General features: G+C 32.9%; 2 protein-coding genes across 5 annotated transcripts in view; both read left to right on the top strand.

The window, feature by feature from the left end:
* Mondo (MLX interacting protein mondo) overlaps positions 1–14,628 on the top strand; it is a 372,455-nt gene that overhangs the window by 17,812 nt on the left and 340,015 nt on the right. The window lies entirely within an intron of this gene.
* LOC145322058 (uncharacterized) overlaps positions 1–14,628 on the top strand; it is a 100,189-nt gene that overhangs the window by 28,517 nt on the left and 57,044 nt on the right. For 2 of the 4 annotated variants that reach the window (XM_080163827.1, XM_080163825.1), the window contains 10 exons: positions 1,027–1,163; positions 1,530–1,671; positions 2,037–2,137; positions 2,348–2,476; positions 7,154–7,351; positions 7,696–7,786; positions 8,473–8,718; positions 8,963–9,025; positions 9,525–9,631; positions 11,169–11,284. In XM_080163827.1, the coding sequence (XP_080019953.1) occupies positions 1,027–1,163; positions 1,530–1,671; positions 2,037–2,137; positions 2,348–2,476; positions 7,154–7,351; positions 7,696–7,786; positions 8,473–8,718; positions 8,963–9,025; positions 9,525–9,631; positions 11,169–11,284 (1,330 nt within the window). Of the gene's footprint in view, positions 1–1,026; positions 1,164–1,529; positions 1,672–2,036; positions 2,138–2,347; positions 2,477–7,153; positions 7,352–7,695; positions 7,787–8,472; positions 8,734–8,962; positions 9,026–9,524; positions 9,632–11,168; positions 11,285–14,628 lie in introns of all 4 variants that reach the window. The other 2 variants (XM_080163826.1, XM_080163824.1) reach the window with 1 other exon arrangement.

The following is a 14,628-nucleotide window of genomic DNA, read 5'->3' as shown; positions in this document are numbered from 1 at the left end:
TTTTGTTGCAACGAATAAAATAAAATGGTTAAAAACCTTGGGTTACAAGATTTTACAGTCCAATTTCCTCTCTCTCCATGGAAATTTTAATAATATTAGTTTCTATTTAATTTTAACATTGAAATGTAAACAACAACAAAAAATGATTCTTTCTTGATATGAATAAATTGTAAATTGTGTGGAGAGAGGATTCTCTTGAAATCTCCTTTCCACTCAACTTTAACTATCATCAGTAGATATTTTTCCATCAAACAAATAAAAGCCAAACCACTGGGAAAAAACAATTTTATTTTCCTTCTTTTACAAAGGTTTTTTATTTACTTTTTTTATACTTTTAATAAAGTAAAAAGTTTTTTATATGTTTTTTCTGAATAGAAACGTAAATTGTCAAAATTAAATAAAAAATAAGTAAAAATGAAATGATGTACTTGAATGAGAGGTTTGGTGATATTTCTGTGAATCACGGTGCAGTGTAGCCATGTTAAGCTTTTTATATTTTTGAGGTTTAGTGACTGTCATATGCAAATTTAAGAAGGTTTTGTGAAGATTTTTTAAAGTTTTTGATTAATTTAGTTGTCAAGAGCAAAGCTTCTCTAAAGTTGTAAAGTTGCTTTTCTGTTTCGATGGATCTTTCTCAAAGATTTGACGTAAAGCTAAAAATATCTGCCAGTTGCCTTGAAGATTTCACCGCCTCATATTAGTTTGATATGGTTCTTACTGCTGCTATTCCAGACGCATGCTGTACAAGAATAGTTTATTCAATCCCTATGACATTTTTAGTATTTTCTACCCTCATCACTAATGTTTATTTATAAGGGAATAGAATTATAAAAAATATATCCTTGTGTAAAGACAAAAGATATTATAAGATTTTCTGTCTGCTATTGTAAGGATGGAATATCGTAGATTATCTACTAGATCTACTAAAAAAGGGATGGAAATGCCTTTTCTCAACAAAAGGCTAAATACAATAGGGCATCATTATTGAAGAAAAGATGATAAAAAACTAAAAAATATATGTTTTAGGATAAATTGAAGAGCATGAAATCCGGCGGCGGTAAGGGTAAGCGGCCCCGCCGCGGAGCCTGGGAAGAGGATGATGACTATTTGGAGGAAGAAAGGGATGTAGAGTACGGATCCTGGAACAAATCAGATCTTTTCAGGTAAATAGACTTTTCCAATTGACTGATACCCAATTTTTGTGTCCCAACTCTTCCACCCATCTAAAATATCACCTAAATAATGTAGCATTTATTATACACAAATATGAAGAAAAAAACATTTTGACACAATAATGATCGATTTGAGACACTATGATTTTAATATTATAAAAATCCTTGTTGGTCTATTGATGCGTACAATATGATACCATCTTTCCATTTATCCCTTTTAACCCTTCCCTCCTACAGGATGAACGAACTGACCAATAATTGAGTTCCATTTTAGCAACCTAAATTGACAATAATTTTTCCCCTGTCATAACATCCACGTATATTCTACATCCATTTATATACCTTCTATCATTTTAGACTGGAGAAGGGTGTGATGGCCTACGGGTGGGGCAGATGGGAGGAGGTGTTGACCCATGCTCAGCTCAGAAAGGGGTGGACACATGAGGACGTAGAAGATGCTCTCAGATTATCCTGTATCTATTCACTTATTATTTACAAGGTTTGTTATGCGATTTTGTGCTTCCATTCAGAATTTGAAGAAAAAAATTAATGGTACAAGCGGGGGGACCTTGCGCTGTTTATTACACTAATCACCAAAGTTTTTTTGATAAAGTATTTTCTTCTCTTGAATTTTTATTTGGTTAGTTCATTTAGTTGAATGTCCAAACGTTTTAACCACTAACTGTAATCTACAGCATCATTGGAGATGTACACCAATTTATCGGCTATTGTTTTAAAAAGTCTCAAATTCTCATTTGTACACTGTTTTTCTTAATTGACGACTTCGAACTTAAACATTGACGCGTATAAAATTGTAACTGCCATGTTAAAAAACTAAGCACCCTAACTTACCAATAATTTTAGGGAGATGAAAATATCAAGACTTTCATGTGGGACCTGATCGCGCCAGGCGCTGGAAATACAAGTATGCGTAACCACAGCGGGCTATCTGCTCCTGTTCCCAGGTATAATAAAAAAATTCCAGTATTGCTTCTAAACCGATTAATATCCGCTTGGTTAGAACCGGTTCTAAGCCATACTGAAAAATCATGTATAGCAACATATTACAGACAATTTTCCACGAATATTTAAGCCTGTTCCTTCTAGCATTTAATTGTTTTCTGGATAGTTTCACTAGCTAATTAAAAAGGTTATGATAATTCTTTTTTCCCCAGGGGTAGAAAGAACAACAAGCCAACGAAGGGCAAGAAGGATGACAAGCCCGAGGGTGCAGAGTGGGCCAATGAGGAGAAATATGAACCTGACCTTTTCCTGGACAAAAATTACAGAAAACATTTAGACAGGTAATTATAAGTTGATTTTTTATGAAGCACATAATGAATAAGCGGGGGAGATGCTGTAGTCATAGATTCATTAAAATCTAGAGTGTTTTTTTGGATGGTGGGGGGGAATGGGTGATTAGCCAACCATCAGATTTGTGGGTGATACTGATGATGATCTTAAAGATGCTCATACTGGTGGTGATGTTGATCCAGATGGTAACAAAGTACATGAACAATATGATATCTTATCTATTATAAGTATTGTGAGAGTTTTACCCCAACAAACCTTTGTCACCTCCAGAATATTTTTTCGGCGCTTTGCTCTATGGTTTAGATTATTAAGGTTTTGTATACATCAGATAAATTTTTTTTGTCATTTCATTCCCAAATTGTGGGTTTCCGCCCCCCTCCATAAAAAAAAGTACAAAACTTGTAATTTGAAGTTAATGTATTAAAAACAATCTTATTTTACCTAATAGAAATAAAAGATTTGAACGAAATATTAATGTTTCAAAACAATAATAATTAAAATCCTTAAAATGTACTAGGTAGATTTATTATATTGTATTTATATTATTGATTTTTTTTCCAGATTAAGTTAATTTGATTAATTCTTTAGAAATTATAATTACAAAGAATCAGAATTAGAGAATTAGTTATTGACAATTTTAAATTCTCTTTTGACGTAAACTGATCTAATAAGATGTTTATTTATCCATAAATTAACTAATATTCAGTTATATTAATTAAAATCAAACAAATTTTTTTACAAATTTTATGAATTTTACGAATTTTACGAATTTTACGAATTTTACGAATTTTACGAATTTTACGAATTTTACGAAATTTACGAAATTTACGAAATTTACGAATTTTACGAATTTCGCGAATTTAATCGCAAAATGTTTTCCTGCTGGGTAGGTGCGAAAATTTGTGATCCGTTCTGCTGGGTAAGTAATAGAAGATGTAATTATACCTCTTGGGGCAAAGCCCCTAGAGGCTAGGGGCGAAGCCACTAGTTATTAATACAAAGTAGCTTGATGTCTGTCCGTCCGTCCGTCTGAAGCTTAAGATCTCGGTAACCACTGAACCGATCGGATTCTACTCTTCAGGGAATATACCTACTGGTCCTGTGGTGGTTTTAGGCTATTTTCTTGGGGGGTGGGACACCCCCACCCCCCCCCCCCCAAAAAAAAAATCCCTCCCCAATTTATATTTTTTTCTGGAGAAGATTTACTTGGTCCTTCTTATTTTTTTTTACGAATTTCACCTTAACTTTTTTTTATCATCTCTTGGGGCAAAGCCCCTAGAGGCTAGGGGCGAAGCGGCTAGTTATGTATAACGTAGCTTATTATAAGAATGTTTTCTCAAGCCCGTTCTTACACACAAACAATGCAGTTATTTTCCCCTGATGTTGCTGCTCTACTTATTAACAATATTTGCCCTTGTTTAATATTTGGCTTGCCATATAGCTTACAAGGTCTGAGTTATTTTCCTTTTTCTTTATTTGTGTTTCAGTTTATAAAAGAGGAAGGGTGCCTGTTTGTTTGTACTTAAAGATCTCTAAACTGCTTGACTGTCATGGTTTTTCTCTAGATATCGAGAAGGTTTTTTCTTAACTTTTGCCAGGGGGTTCCTTAACCTCTAAGAAATTGATCCTAAAAAATTTACCTTTAGGCCTCTAGGGGCGTACCTGGTAGTGTTTTACATTGAAAAGAATTATGTATAACAGAATTACCAACCATGGATCTAAAGGGATAAGACAATGACCAATAATTTGATGTATATCCTTAATGATAATACACAAAATTACCCCTTCAGTAGATTAAAATTAGTGGCTGAAATGTTTGAACACTTAACTCAATGAATCAACCAATCAAAATTCACCAAAGTCCCTAAAGTTGTGAAAACAACGAATTAGATAACGTTATTATAAAACTTTGGGGACTAGTGTAATAGCAGCCCATTGTCCCCTCTCTCTGATTATTATGTCCTCACAAAATTGGGGGAAAAGACGAGTATAGATTATTGGGGTAAAGATTCTAAGAAAAAAAAAGGAGGATGGTAACTTTATAAGGCAGTCAGTTAATTAAGCTTAGATACACTCATGTATTATGTATTCAGGATACAGGGTGCTAAATAGTAAGGCCTATTATAAGACTGGAAATTACCAGCTTTTACCAACAACGAAATTAATTCGGGGAAAAAATTACGAAACCTATACGTGATTTTCAGCTGTCGTAGGGGGACAACACTGAGTAGAATTGGCGACCTTTTTATGTGTCCCCCAAATGTTATTTTAGATTTATTTCGCTTGTTGGCTATACCCTATTTCTGGGAAGTTATATTTTATAAAGGTTTATAATGATGTATAAAAGATGAATAGGCCATTTTTAAATGAATGTAAACTTTTAAAACGAAATTTCAATTTTTCACTTTAAAAACAGAAAATCCTATAAACTAAACCAATAATTTTTCTCCAATTGTTTTTATTGAGTCGCCCTGTGGATACATGTGTATATATAAAATATATGCATATGGAGATATATAGTGCTCCTATTTGCATGCAAACATAAACCATCACCACGGTGTTCGTTCAAAATCGCATAATAAAATTATATGAAAAAACAGCAAAAAAATACAGAGAGGGTTGTTGGATAATTATAATACTGTTGTTTTCTTATCTATAAATTTTTCTTAAAGACAAAATTTGGTGGTTTTGTAGCAATACCATCTAAGATTGGCTTAAAATGGCAGGCAGGCAGGGTGTAAACAGGGATCTGAAGGGATAAGACAATGGCCGATAAATTTATGTACATCCCCAATGATGATTCACAAAATTACCCCTCCTGTAGAAAAGTTTAGACAGACACTCAACTTATTAAAACAACCAATCTGAACAAAAGTCCCCAAAGTAGTAAAGCCAACGAATAAGAATCATTATTATAAAACTTTGGGGAACAAACAGCCCAATGTCCCCTTCCTCCCTGGGGTGTAAGCAGCACAGCATACCCCTGGACGCTAATGCCTACAACTTTACCGCACACAACAACAACAACATTTCTTTGTTTGACCCAGGAATAGGGAACTGTTCTAGGAAAAATAATATGGATGGATTACTTTATGATTAAAATGTAGTTAATAACAGGAAAGGATAAATATTATTCTGAAGTGGATTCTTTAAGAAAAAAATTTTAAAATCTACAAAAATTAAACAAAATCTGTTAATGACCCTTTTATGATTTTATTTCATTTTAATAGATTTTTTATCCGATTTTGGAGGATTTTTCACAAAAATAATTTTGCCTCACCAGTGTAGCGAGCCTAAATTTTTTTAAAGAATCCAACTCTGTTTTTTACACTAGTCTCCAAAGTTTTATAATATGTATTTTTTTTATTTTTTTGCTTTACAACTTTAATACTTTTATTAAATTTTAATTTGTTGGTTTATCAAGTAGAGCGTCTACACGATTCAACCACTAATTGTAATTTACAAAAAAGGGTAATTTTTGTAGCATCATTCAGGATATACATCAATTGATCGGCCATTGTCTTATCCCTTCAAATCCCTGTGTATATTTCTCTAAGAATTATTTTTGTATTTTTCATAATAAATGTCTCTATCCCAGGATTGACCTCTTTCTTTGCAAGAGTCACATACATAAAAGAGAATAAGGGCCGGGAGTGATTTTGGAGAGGGGGGCAAAATTTGCATATAGGTCCTTTATTGCTGTCTTTAATTAAATCAATTTTTACAATCTATTAAATGATGATGGAGATGGACAGAAAATATTTTTTTTACATGCACCTTGATTTTTTTCTTTCACCCCTTATATTTGCATGGTATGAAGAGATAGGAAGAAAATATATACTCCTGTACTTAGTTTAAAAACGGAGGACACCTTAACTAAAAGAGGCCATTTGGATTGGGGACGTGGGATGGGAATACTGTCCAAAGAGTATTTATACCATCATAACATTTGTATTTAGATGGGAGAGAGGGGGGGGGGGGGGGTAACTTCAGCCTCTCATTTAATTTATTCCCATTCCTTTGCAACTTCACAATAAGTTTAACTTCTCTTTACATACAAATATTGGTTAGAAGAACGGGTGGTGTAAGATTGGGGATATTCACATACTTGGGAGGGGGGGGGGGGATGCTTACTGATATATTACATTTTAAAGGATATAAAAAGGGAAACATTTATGTGGATTATAAGACTGGGGGGAGGGGAGGGGTTTTTGGGTTGCAGGAAAATCAATACAATTTTCAACTTTGGAGACCAGATATTTTTTTACAAATGGAATTTTTATTTTAATTCATTTAAGAAATGTAAGTGTCGGGGGAATTTTAAAAAAAGTTAATTTTCCTAAAAAAAATATTTTTCATAACTATGTAAATTAAAGATTAAAATCTTAAGCAAAATGTATAAATTTTTAAAATAAATGAAACTCCATATGTGTTTAAAATTTAGATTTTAATGAACAGGAATTATAGATGAATAGTAGTTCCTTTTTTGGGATTTTGTCTATTTATTATTCAGTACTAGAGGTTTAATCCAATATAGTCCTAAACCTTCACAGGACCTATGAGAAGCCAAATTCTTAAGGAGAACCATATCGGTTCAGCGGTTATCGAGATCATTCGGTACAGACACACAGAGATTTCAAAGAATTTTTATGAATGTCTTTTTTTAGATTCCACAACAAACTACTGTTGCGAATCCGTCTGTTGTACTACATCCAACACGAAGTGCTGGGCGACTTCATGGAGATGGTGGCCAACCCCAACGTGGCTGCCACTAAGGTGCCTTTGAACGTGCCGACCCCGGAGGGATTTGTCTCGGGCTGGTGGGACCAAGAAGCGGACAAGTCTTTGCTGATTGGGGTTTACAGGTAAATATCATGCTGTAATTATTATCAAAAGAAAACATTGTTCATTATTGAACAGTAGATTTTATTCTAAAAGTTAATGCCAAAATAGTGTAGATTACACTGGTTACCAAAGTTTTATAACCCTGTTATCGTATTCGTTGGCTCAAAACCTTTGATTACTCCTGAATTTTGATTTGTTGGTTTCAAACTAGAAATATTCAAGATTTTTTACAATAGTTTAATCTACACAGAAGGGATGATTTTGTTTATCATCATTGGCAATGAACATTAATTTATCGTCAATTGTTTTATCCCTTAGAATCTCTATAGATGCAAGATATTGACTGAATTAATCTTGTTATTAGATATGGATTTGAAAGATACAGTATGATGAGACTAGATCCTGGCCTTTGCTTCCTTAAAAGATGTGGACCTCCAGACAATGAGGCTGTCCAGGTAAGTTTTATAGTTGTACCTAGCTGAAACAGGAATCATCATCCAAAGTTTGAAATCGATAGTACAATTCTAACCTGTCTAAATTAACGAAATAAGGGTAATATCCTCTTAGAATTTTTTTTTCAATTTTGAAAATTTAAGTACCCCCCCCCCCCCCCCCCCCGAACTCAACTATGAACAATGGCCGCAGCGCTCGGCTCCCTAGCCTATAACCTAACCTAACCTAAAATAGTTGTTTTCTGTTGGGGAGGGAGGATACTCAAATTTTAAAAATTAAGAGGATAACGCCAAAATTTCTTTACATTTCACCTGTTCTGAGTTGACTAAATTCATTTTTCAGTGATTTGGACGAAAGTCTTTGATAACTTATTGACTTTTTATCTACGATAGATTTTCTTATCTATACTCGTTTTGAAAATCAACTCTTATCTCATTATTAATCCCCTATATGAATATAATTGCAAGATTAATATTTTAATATCACGAAACCTCTTACTAAAGGTTTTATTTAATTTCTATTCTGTGATTGGTTCTTAGTACATTTATCAGTTCAATTCACATAAATTTAATATCTGTCAAAGCTTTTTCCATATTTTTTCGTATTTTTATATTATCAGATTCAATTTCAATTTAATTTTAAATTAAGAAGTTTAAAAAAATAAGTTGCTAGGTAATTATTTATTCAGGCTGAACTTGATAACCTAACCAAGACCGACGACACCGGTCTCGACGATGAAGATGACGACAGCTCTTCCGCTACGCCGTCAGGCAGCGGCTCCCGGCCGCCGTCCGTCAAGCCGGACGATGAACAGCACAACGCCTCCGGCTTCCTGCCGTTCCCCGACCATTCCCTGTTGAATTCCAGGGTTAGGAAACTTGTGTCAGCTTTCCAGAGAGCTAATAAGAAAGAGGAGGAACGCCAGGCAGCTAAGGTATTTCAAAAACCCGTAAGTTAACTTTTCTTCGTACAGTGGAGCTACTCTTTAACTCGCAATGTCCGTGCGTACTTTTTCTTGGGAGCTATTGCTAAATCACAGCGCTAAACCGGTTCAGACAAAAAGTTTAAGTTATTTGGAAACATTTTAAATAAATTCTATTTAAAAAGATAATAAAAAATAAGTTGGTTCTAAGAAATTGAATTTATATTATTTTTCTCTATGAAAACATGATTTTTAGGAAAAACGAGAGGAGAGAAGAGAAAGGATAGAACAGGTTATGAGAGAAAGAGAGAAACAAAAGGTATATTAAAGTTTTTTTGATGACCGAAAATCGTCAAAATTAATAGGATATTCAAAAGTAGCAATTTTATTCACGCAACCTAATAGGAAAATGATTTTAAATGGAATAAGTTTCGTTCACGTTGTTTCACAATTCACAAAGCCTTCAAATATTTATATATCTATCAATAAGATAGCTAGAAACCACCCCGGGATCTATATGAAGCTTCTCTAAAAGCAAGGATCTATACGAAGCTTCTCTAAAAGCCAGGATCTATATAAAGCTTTTCTAAATTAAGATTAAAGTGGTTTCCGATATCTTATTAAAAATAAAAGACCTTTTTATGGAATAGGCTTTTCAGCAAAAATACCAAATGCTGTTTTCATTGAATTGTAAAGAAAAAGGGCGTGCACGGGGTTTCCCCCGCCCCCTCTCTCTCTCAGCCCCCCCCCCCCATTGGTTAAAAAAACTAACATTAATTTTGAAATTAATATCTAACGAGAGGATAAAAATATTTCAGGTTGAGCAGCAACAGCGTAAATGGAGCCGTAGAGAAGAATCAAACTTTCTTAGAACCATCCTGGCCTTTGGCGTGGATAAAAAGAAAAAGAAATACAATTGGGACAGGTAATTGCCGCTGAATTGAAACCGGTTCTTTACCATACTGGAAAACCACTTGATGTATCATATCAAAAAGAATTCACCAAAAGGAAAATCATGGAATTGGTCCGCTTTTTTACCCGGGCCTATGGGCCAGCAAATCTGAGTTATCTTATGTTTTTTTTGTAACTCTTACCATGTGTAAGATTAATCTTGTTGGAAGAAAGATGAATTTATATTTGTTGTCATGAATTTTTTTAGAAAAATACAGGGTCTTGATTTTTATGACAGTTATTGTACACCCGTATCTCGTTTATTCGCTAGCTAGCTACACGGCCATTTTATGAAAATCTGTTAACGGATCAAGACATTCTCGGAACTATCTGTTGATTATTTACTTGAAGAGTAGTGATATCGTGGCAGTATTGAATATTTTACTTCTCTAGTTTGGCAAGAACACAGTAATAGTGTCTGACTGATTATGACATAACAAAAAAAAATTAGCCAATGAGAGGCCGTTATTGACCAATGGTAAAATTTATAGTGGCCTCTCATTGGCTAATTTTTTTGTTACGTCATAATCAGTCAGACAATAATACTGTGTTCGTTTGGCAAAGTTTGGGATATACTTGAATCTGATATTTATTCAAAAACCAGTTTGAACTCGATAAAATAATCGTGAATGACGGATCCAAATTAACATAAAAAGATATCTTTATTTTTAAATAATATTCTGTAGCAGTGATACAAGTATAGGACAATGGACGTATTATAATATTTCCCCCCATTTTTTATGCGTAAAATTCTTTCATCTGAGTTTTCGGGGGAAGAAAGGGTTGTATATTGACTTTATTGCCATTGTGCCCTTCCTCCCGGATTTAATATGCTCTTTAAAAAGTAGCTATTAAATGTTTACTTGAGAATAATAATTTTCTTTTTAATAAACCTTTTATTGGTCTCTAAGCTGTTTATATAAAAGATTGAACGAGGTTTCTTTCTTTTGATTTCTTTCAAGTGAAAATTCCAGGGAGGGAGGGGACATGGGGTGGTTTAATACAAAAGTCCCCAAAGTTTTATAGTAACGTTTTCTTATTCGTTGACTCAACAGCTTTGGGGGCTTTTAGTGAATTTTGATTGGTTGGTTCATTAAATTTAGTGTTCAAACATTTGAACCACTAACTGTTATCTCCAGAAGGGGTTATTATGTGTATCAAGATTGGGGATGCACATCAATTTATTGGCTATTGTCTTATCCCTTTAGATCCCTGGAAAATTCAATCTTGTTTATTTCTTCATTTACTTTCAAATTTATGATATTTTGATTCTGGTAAATTGAAAACATCATTTGATGTTGTTTATGCATTAGGTCCTAAAAGAGGTCTTACGGATCTAAAAATTGTTGTTTTTGGTTGTTAATATGATCATAAAAACAGACTTTAAGTACCGGTTAGTGAGATTCTTTGGTACTCAGAAACAGAAACATTTTGCTACTTTTATATAAGGATTAACGGTGCTACCTAACATAAAAATAATAATGTTTTAATATGATTATCTATTTGCTCAGGTTCCGGCTGTTGGGAAGGTTGGAGACGAAGTACGAGGACACGATGACGGAGTACTACCTGGCCTTCACCTCCATGTGCAAGAGGGTGGCTGGTCTACCACTCACTGAAGAAGAAGGTAGGCACATCAAATCATTTGTAAAATTGTTAGGGACTCGAATATGGAGCCTAAAAAAAGTTGCCAGTTTCTTTAAATGTTTAATTTTTGTTTCAATTTGTCAATTTGACTGGCCGAAAATGTTTCTTTTCTCTTCCATATCCAAGTCCCTACAGTCATCTATATAGTGCAGGGCCCTGCAGGGGTAATGAGAAGAAATCCAATTTTTAAAAAAATATTTTCCTTTCAATATTGCGGTTTTATATAAAATTCTATTTTGAATTTTCCGTAGTCAAGTCAAGTTTTTGTTGGAATCCTTACCCCTGTGCCCGATGAATGTACAGTGTTGTACACATAAGACTAATTCACAAATGACCATTTTTTCCTTATTGGTTTTTAAAACCTAAACAAGTACAACTAAATAAAACCCAAGTCTTTGGTGAACTAGTCTCATTATATTTGTACATTTGAAATCCTAGTTTTTCTTGATATTCAATTAAAATTTAGTTTTTAATTATGTTACTATAAAGGATATAGGTTAAAGAATAAGCATGTTAATTATATAAATGTTCTATTTTAACAATCGAATTGTATTCCAAAAGAAAAGATTTATCTTTACAAACAATTTTAAATGTGTGTTTGTGTGTGTGTGTGTGTGTTTGTGTGTGTGTGTGTGTATTTATTGATTGAACATAGAACTCAAAAGACAGATAGAAAAGTTTTAATATTTTTGTAATGGCTGACAAAATGGCAGGGAGGGAGGGAACATTGGGCTGTTTGTAACACTAGTACCCAAAGTTTAATAATAAAGTTTTCTTTTTCGTCAGCAATACAACTTTGGTTCATTAAGTTGAGTTTTCAAGCGTTTCAACCACCAATTGTAAGCTACAAAAGGGGGTAATTTTATGTATCGTAAACTTATTGGCCATTGTCTTATCCCTTTAGATCCCTGGATAAAAGGGGGAACTTTGGATGTACATTGAATTCTACGGGAAAACAAAAAGGGAAAGGTGTAAAGAAAAGATTTTGAGATTGTTTCACACTTGGCTGAACCTTTTATATTCGCACTTTTCCTTACCACATTCGTTCACAAATTTTTTTTCTGTTTTATTTATAACAATATTATGCTTTAATTTCTTTCTTCGGCCCCTCGGGGCTAAAAAAATATTTCTATATTCGTAGAAAGCTGGATATAATACGATGCTAGACATAGTTTTTTCGTATGGATGAGCACCGGTCCCTATCCACCGGATTCGAATGAATACGAGAATAGTTATTTCTCGCATCGTATTATAAACGGCTTTCCGCGGATATAGAATGTACAATTATAAGATTAAAACCAGTTTTTTAGCCCATAGGTGCCGTAGGCACGGGCTAAAAAAATTGGTTTTAATCTTATGATTGTACATTTTTATATTCGTAGAAAGCTGGATATAATACGATGCTAGACATAGTTTTTTCGTATGGATGAGAACCGGTTCCTATCCACCGGATTCGAATGAATACGAGAAATCAAATTATCTGTCCCACCACCTTCATAGTAATGGATTTAAAATTAATTAGATCTTACACTAGATTATCGTGTATTCTAATAAAGTAAACCTTGTAGAGGGCTAAATTAGGATCCCCCCCATCCCCTCCCACTGGATGGACGAACAGACAAATAAGTGATGTCCAACTCCATGTTAGCAACCTAAATTGACGACAATTTTTCCCCTGTCAAATTATCCACTTAAATTCTATTTTCATTTATATTGATTATCAAATTCTAATTTAGAAAAAAAACTAAGTCGTAATCATACATAAGTTTCTGTAGAGAACTTTTATTATGTTTTACATAAAGGATGAAGATAATGGCAGATAAATTAATCTTCGCCTAAATATTTTGTATTTTAAGAAATTTAATTTGCTTTAAATTGCTCATTTTATATTTTAAATAATTTGTACGTGACGTCATAAGATAATGATTAAAAGTTATTTAAATTTGCTATTTAAAACTCTAAAAGATACGTGACAATTTTCAATTTAACAACAATCATTAGTAACGTGTTAAAATGTGTACATATTCTTTCTTTGTTTTTACAGGTTGTTGACAAAAAATGAATAAAAATTATACATGAGATATAAAAAAAACTTTCCAGTATAGCTTCGAAACCGTTAATTATCCACAATTATCCACTGCACTGGATAAGAACTGGTTCTCAGCCATACTGAAAAATCTTCTATAGCGTCGTATTACGGACAATTTTCCATGAGCATTAAAATAAAAGTCATAAAATTAATACTAGTTTTGTTAGCCTTGGCCTTCGGTCACTCAGGGCTAACAAAGTTGGTTTTAGTCTTATAATTTTTCATTTTAATATTCCCGGAAAGCTGTTTAAAATTCGATACGATAAATAACTATTCCTACAAAAATATGTTTTTAAGTAAATAAAAATATATATAAAACAGCAAGTATTTAGGTCAAAAGATATTTATTAGTGCAGTTTTTAATATAATTAAACCCCCTTCTCTATTTTGTTAAACAATATCAATGCTGTAGTACCACCCCTGCGAATCTTATTATTCATTATAATTTTTGCAAAAAAAAAAAAAGAATTTATTGGCAGGTTGTTAGGAACACTATTTTTTATTCTTATAGATTTGTTCACACTTTATATGTATAAACATAAACATCAGGTAGGGAGGGGACATTAGGCTGTTTATTGCACACTAGTCCCTTAAGTTTTTTTTATATCGTTTTCTTACTCGTTGACATTGGGGACTTTTATTGAATCTTGATTGATTAGAGTATCCAAACTTTTCAACCACTAATTGTAATCTGCAGAAGGGGTAATTCTATTTATCATCATTAGGGATGAACATCAATTTATTGGCCATTGTCTTATCCCTTTACATTTTGTTTGTATGGTCTTTTTTATCTTTTGCCATAAACGATATTTTATTTGATTTTTCAAACATTTTTTCTCTGTTTTGTATAAAAATACACACATTTGAATTTGGCCTTAATTTCTTGTTATTTGTGTGCAGATATTCACAATATATTTCAACAGGACATACGTATTCTACAGAGTATAGCTTTGTATTGATTCGTTTAGATTTTTAGAATAGGAATTTAAGGATAAAATCGAATAATTTGTCTCTAAATAATTGAGAAATACATATTTATATTATTTTACCCCATGTCCTGATTATGTTATTTTTTTTATAAGCTGCGCTTCTCAGACCCCTTATTATTCTTGTTAGTTATTTAGAAAGTTGACCTTATTTTTAGTTTTGCTATTTATGGCAAAAAAGTTGTTAACATGTAACCCAGGAAAAATACTCAGGCATCAAAATTTTTTAGATTAATATATTGACAGAAA

The sequence above is a fragment of the Acartia tonsa genome, chromosome 6 (assembly GCF_053477335.1).
Source record: "Acartia tonsa isolate MP-2025a chromosome 6, ASM5347733v1, whole genome shotgun sequence".
NCBI classification, from domain to species: Eukaryota; Metazoa; Arthropoda; class Copepoda; order Calanoida; family Acartiidae; genus Acartia; species Acartia tonsa.
The sequence above is the reverse complement of the archived record's forward strand: the minus strand, read 5'-3'. Positions and strand labels throughout refer to the sequence as shown.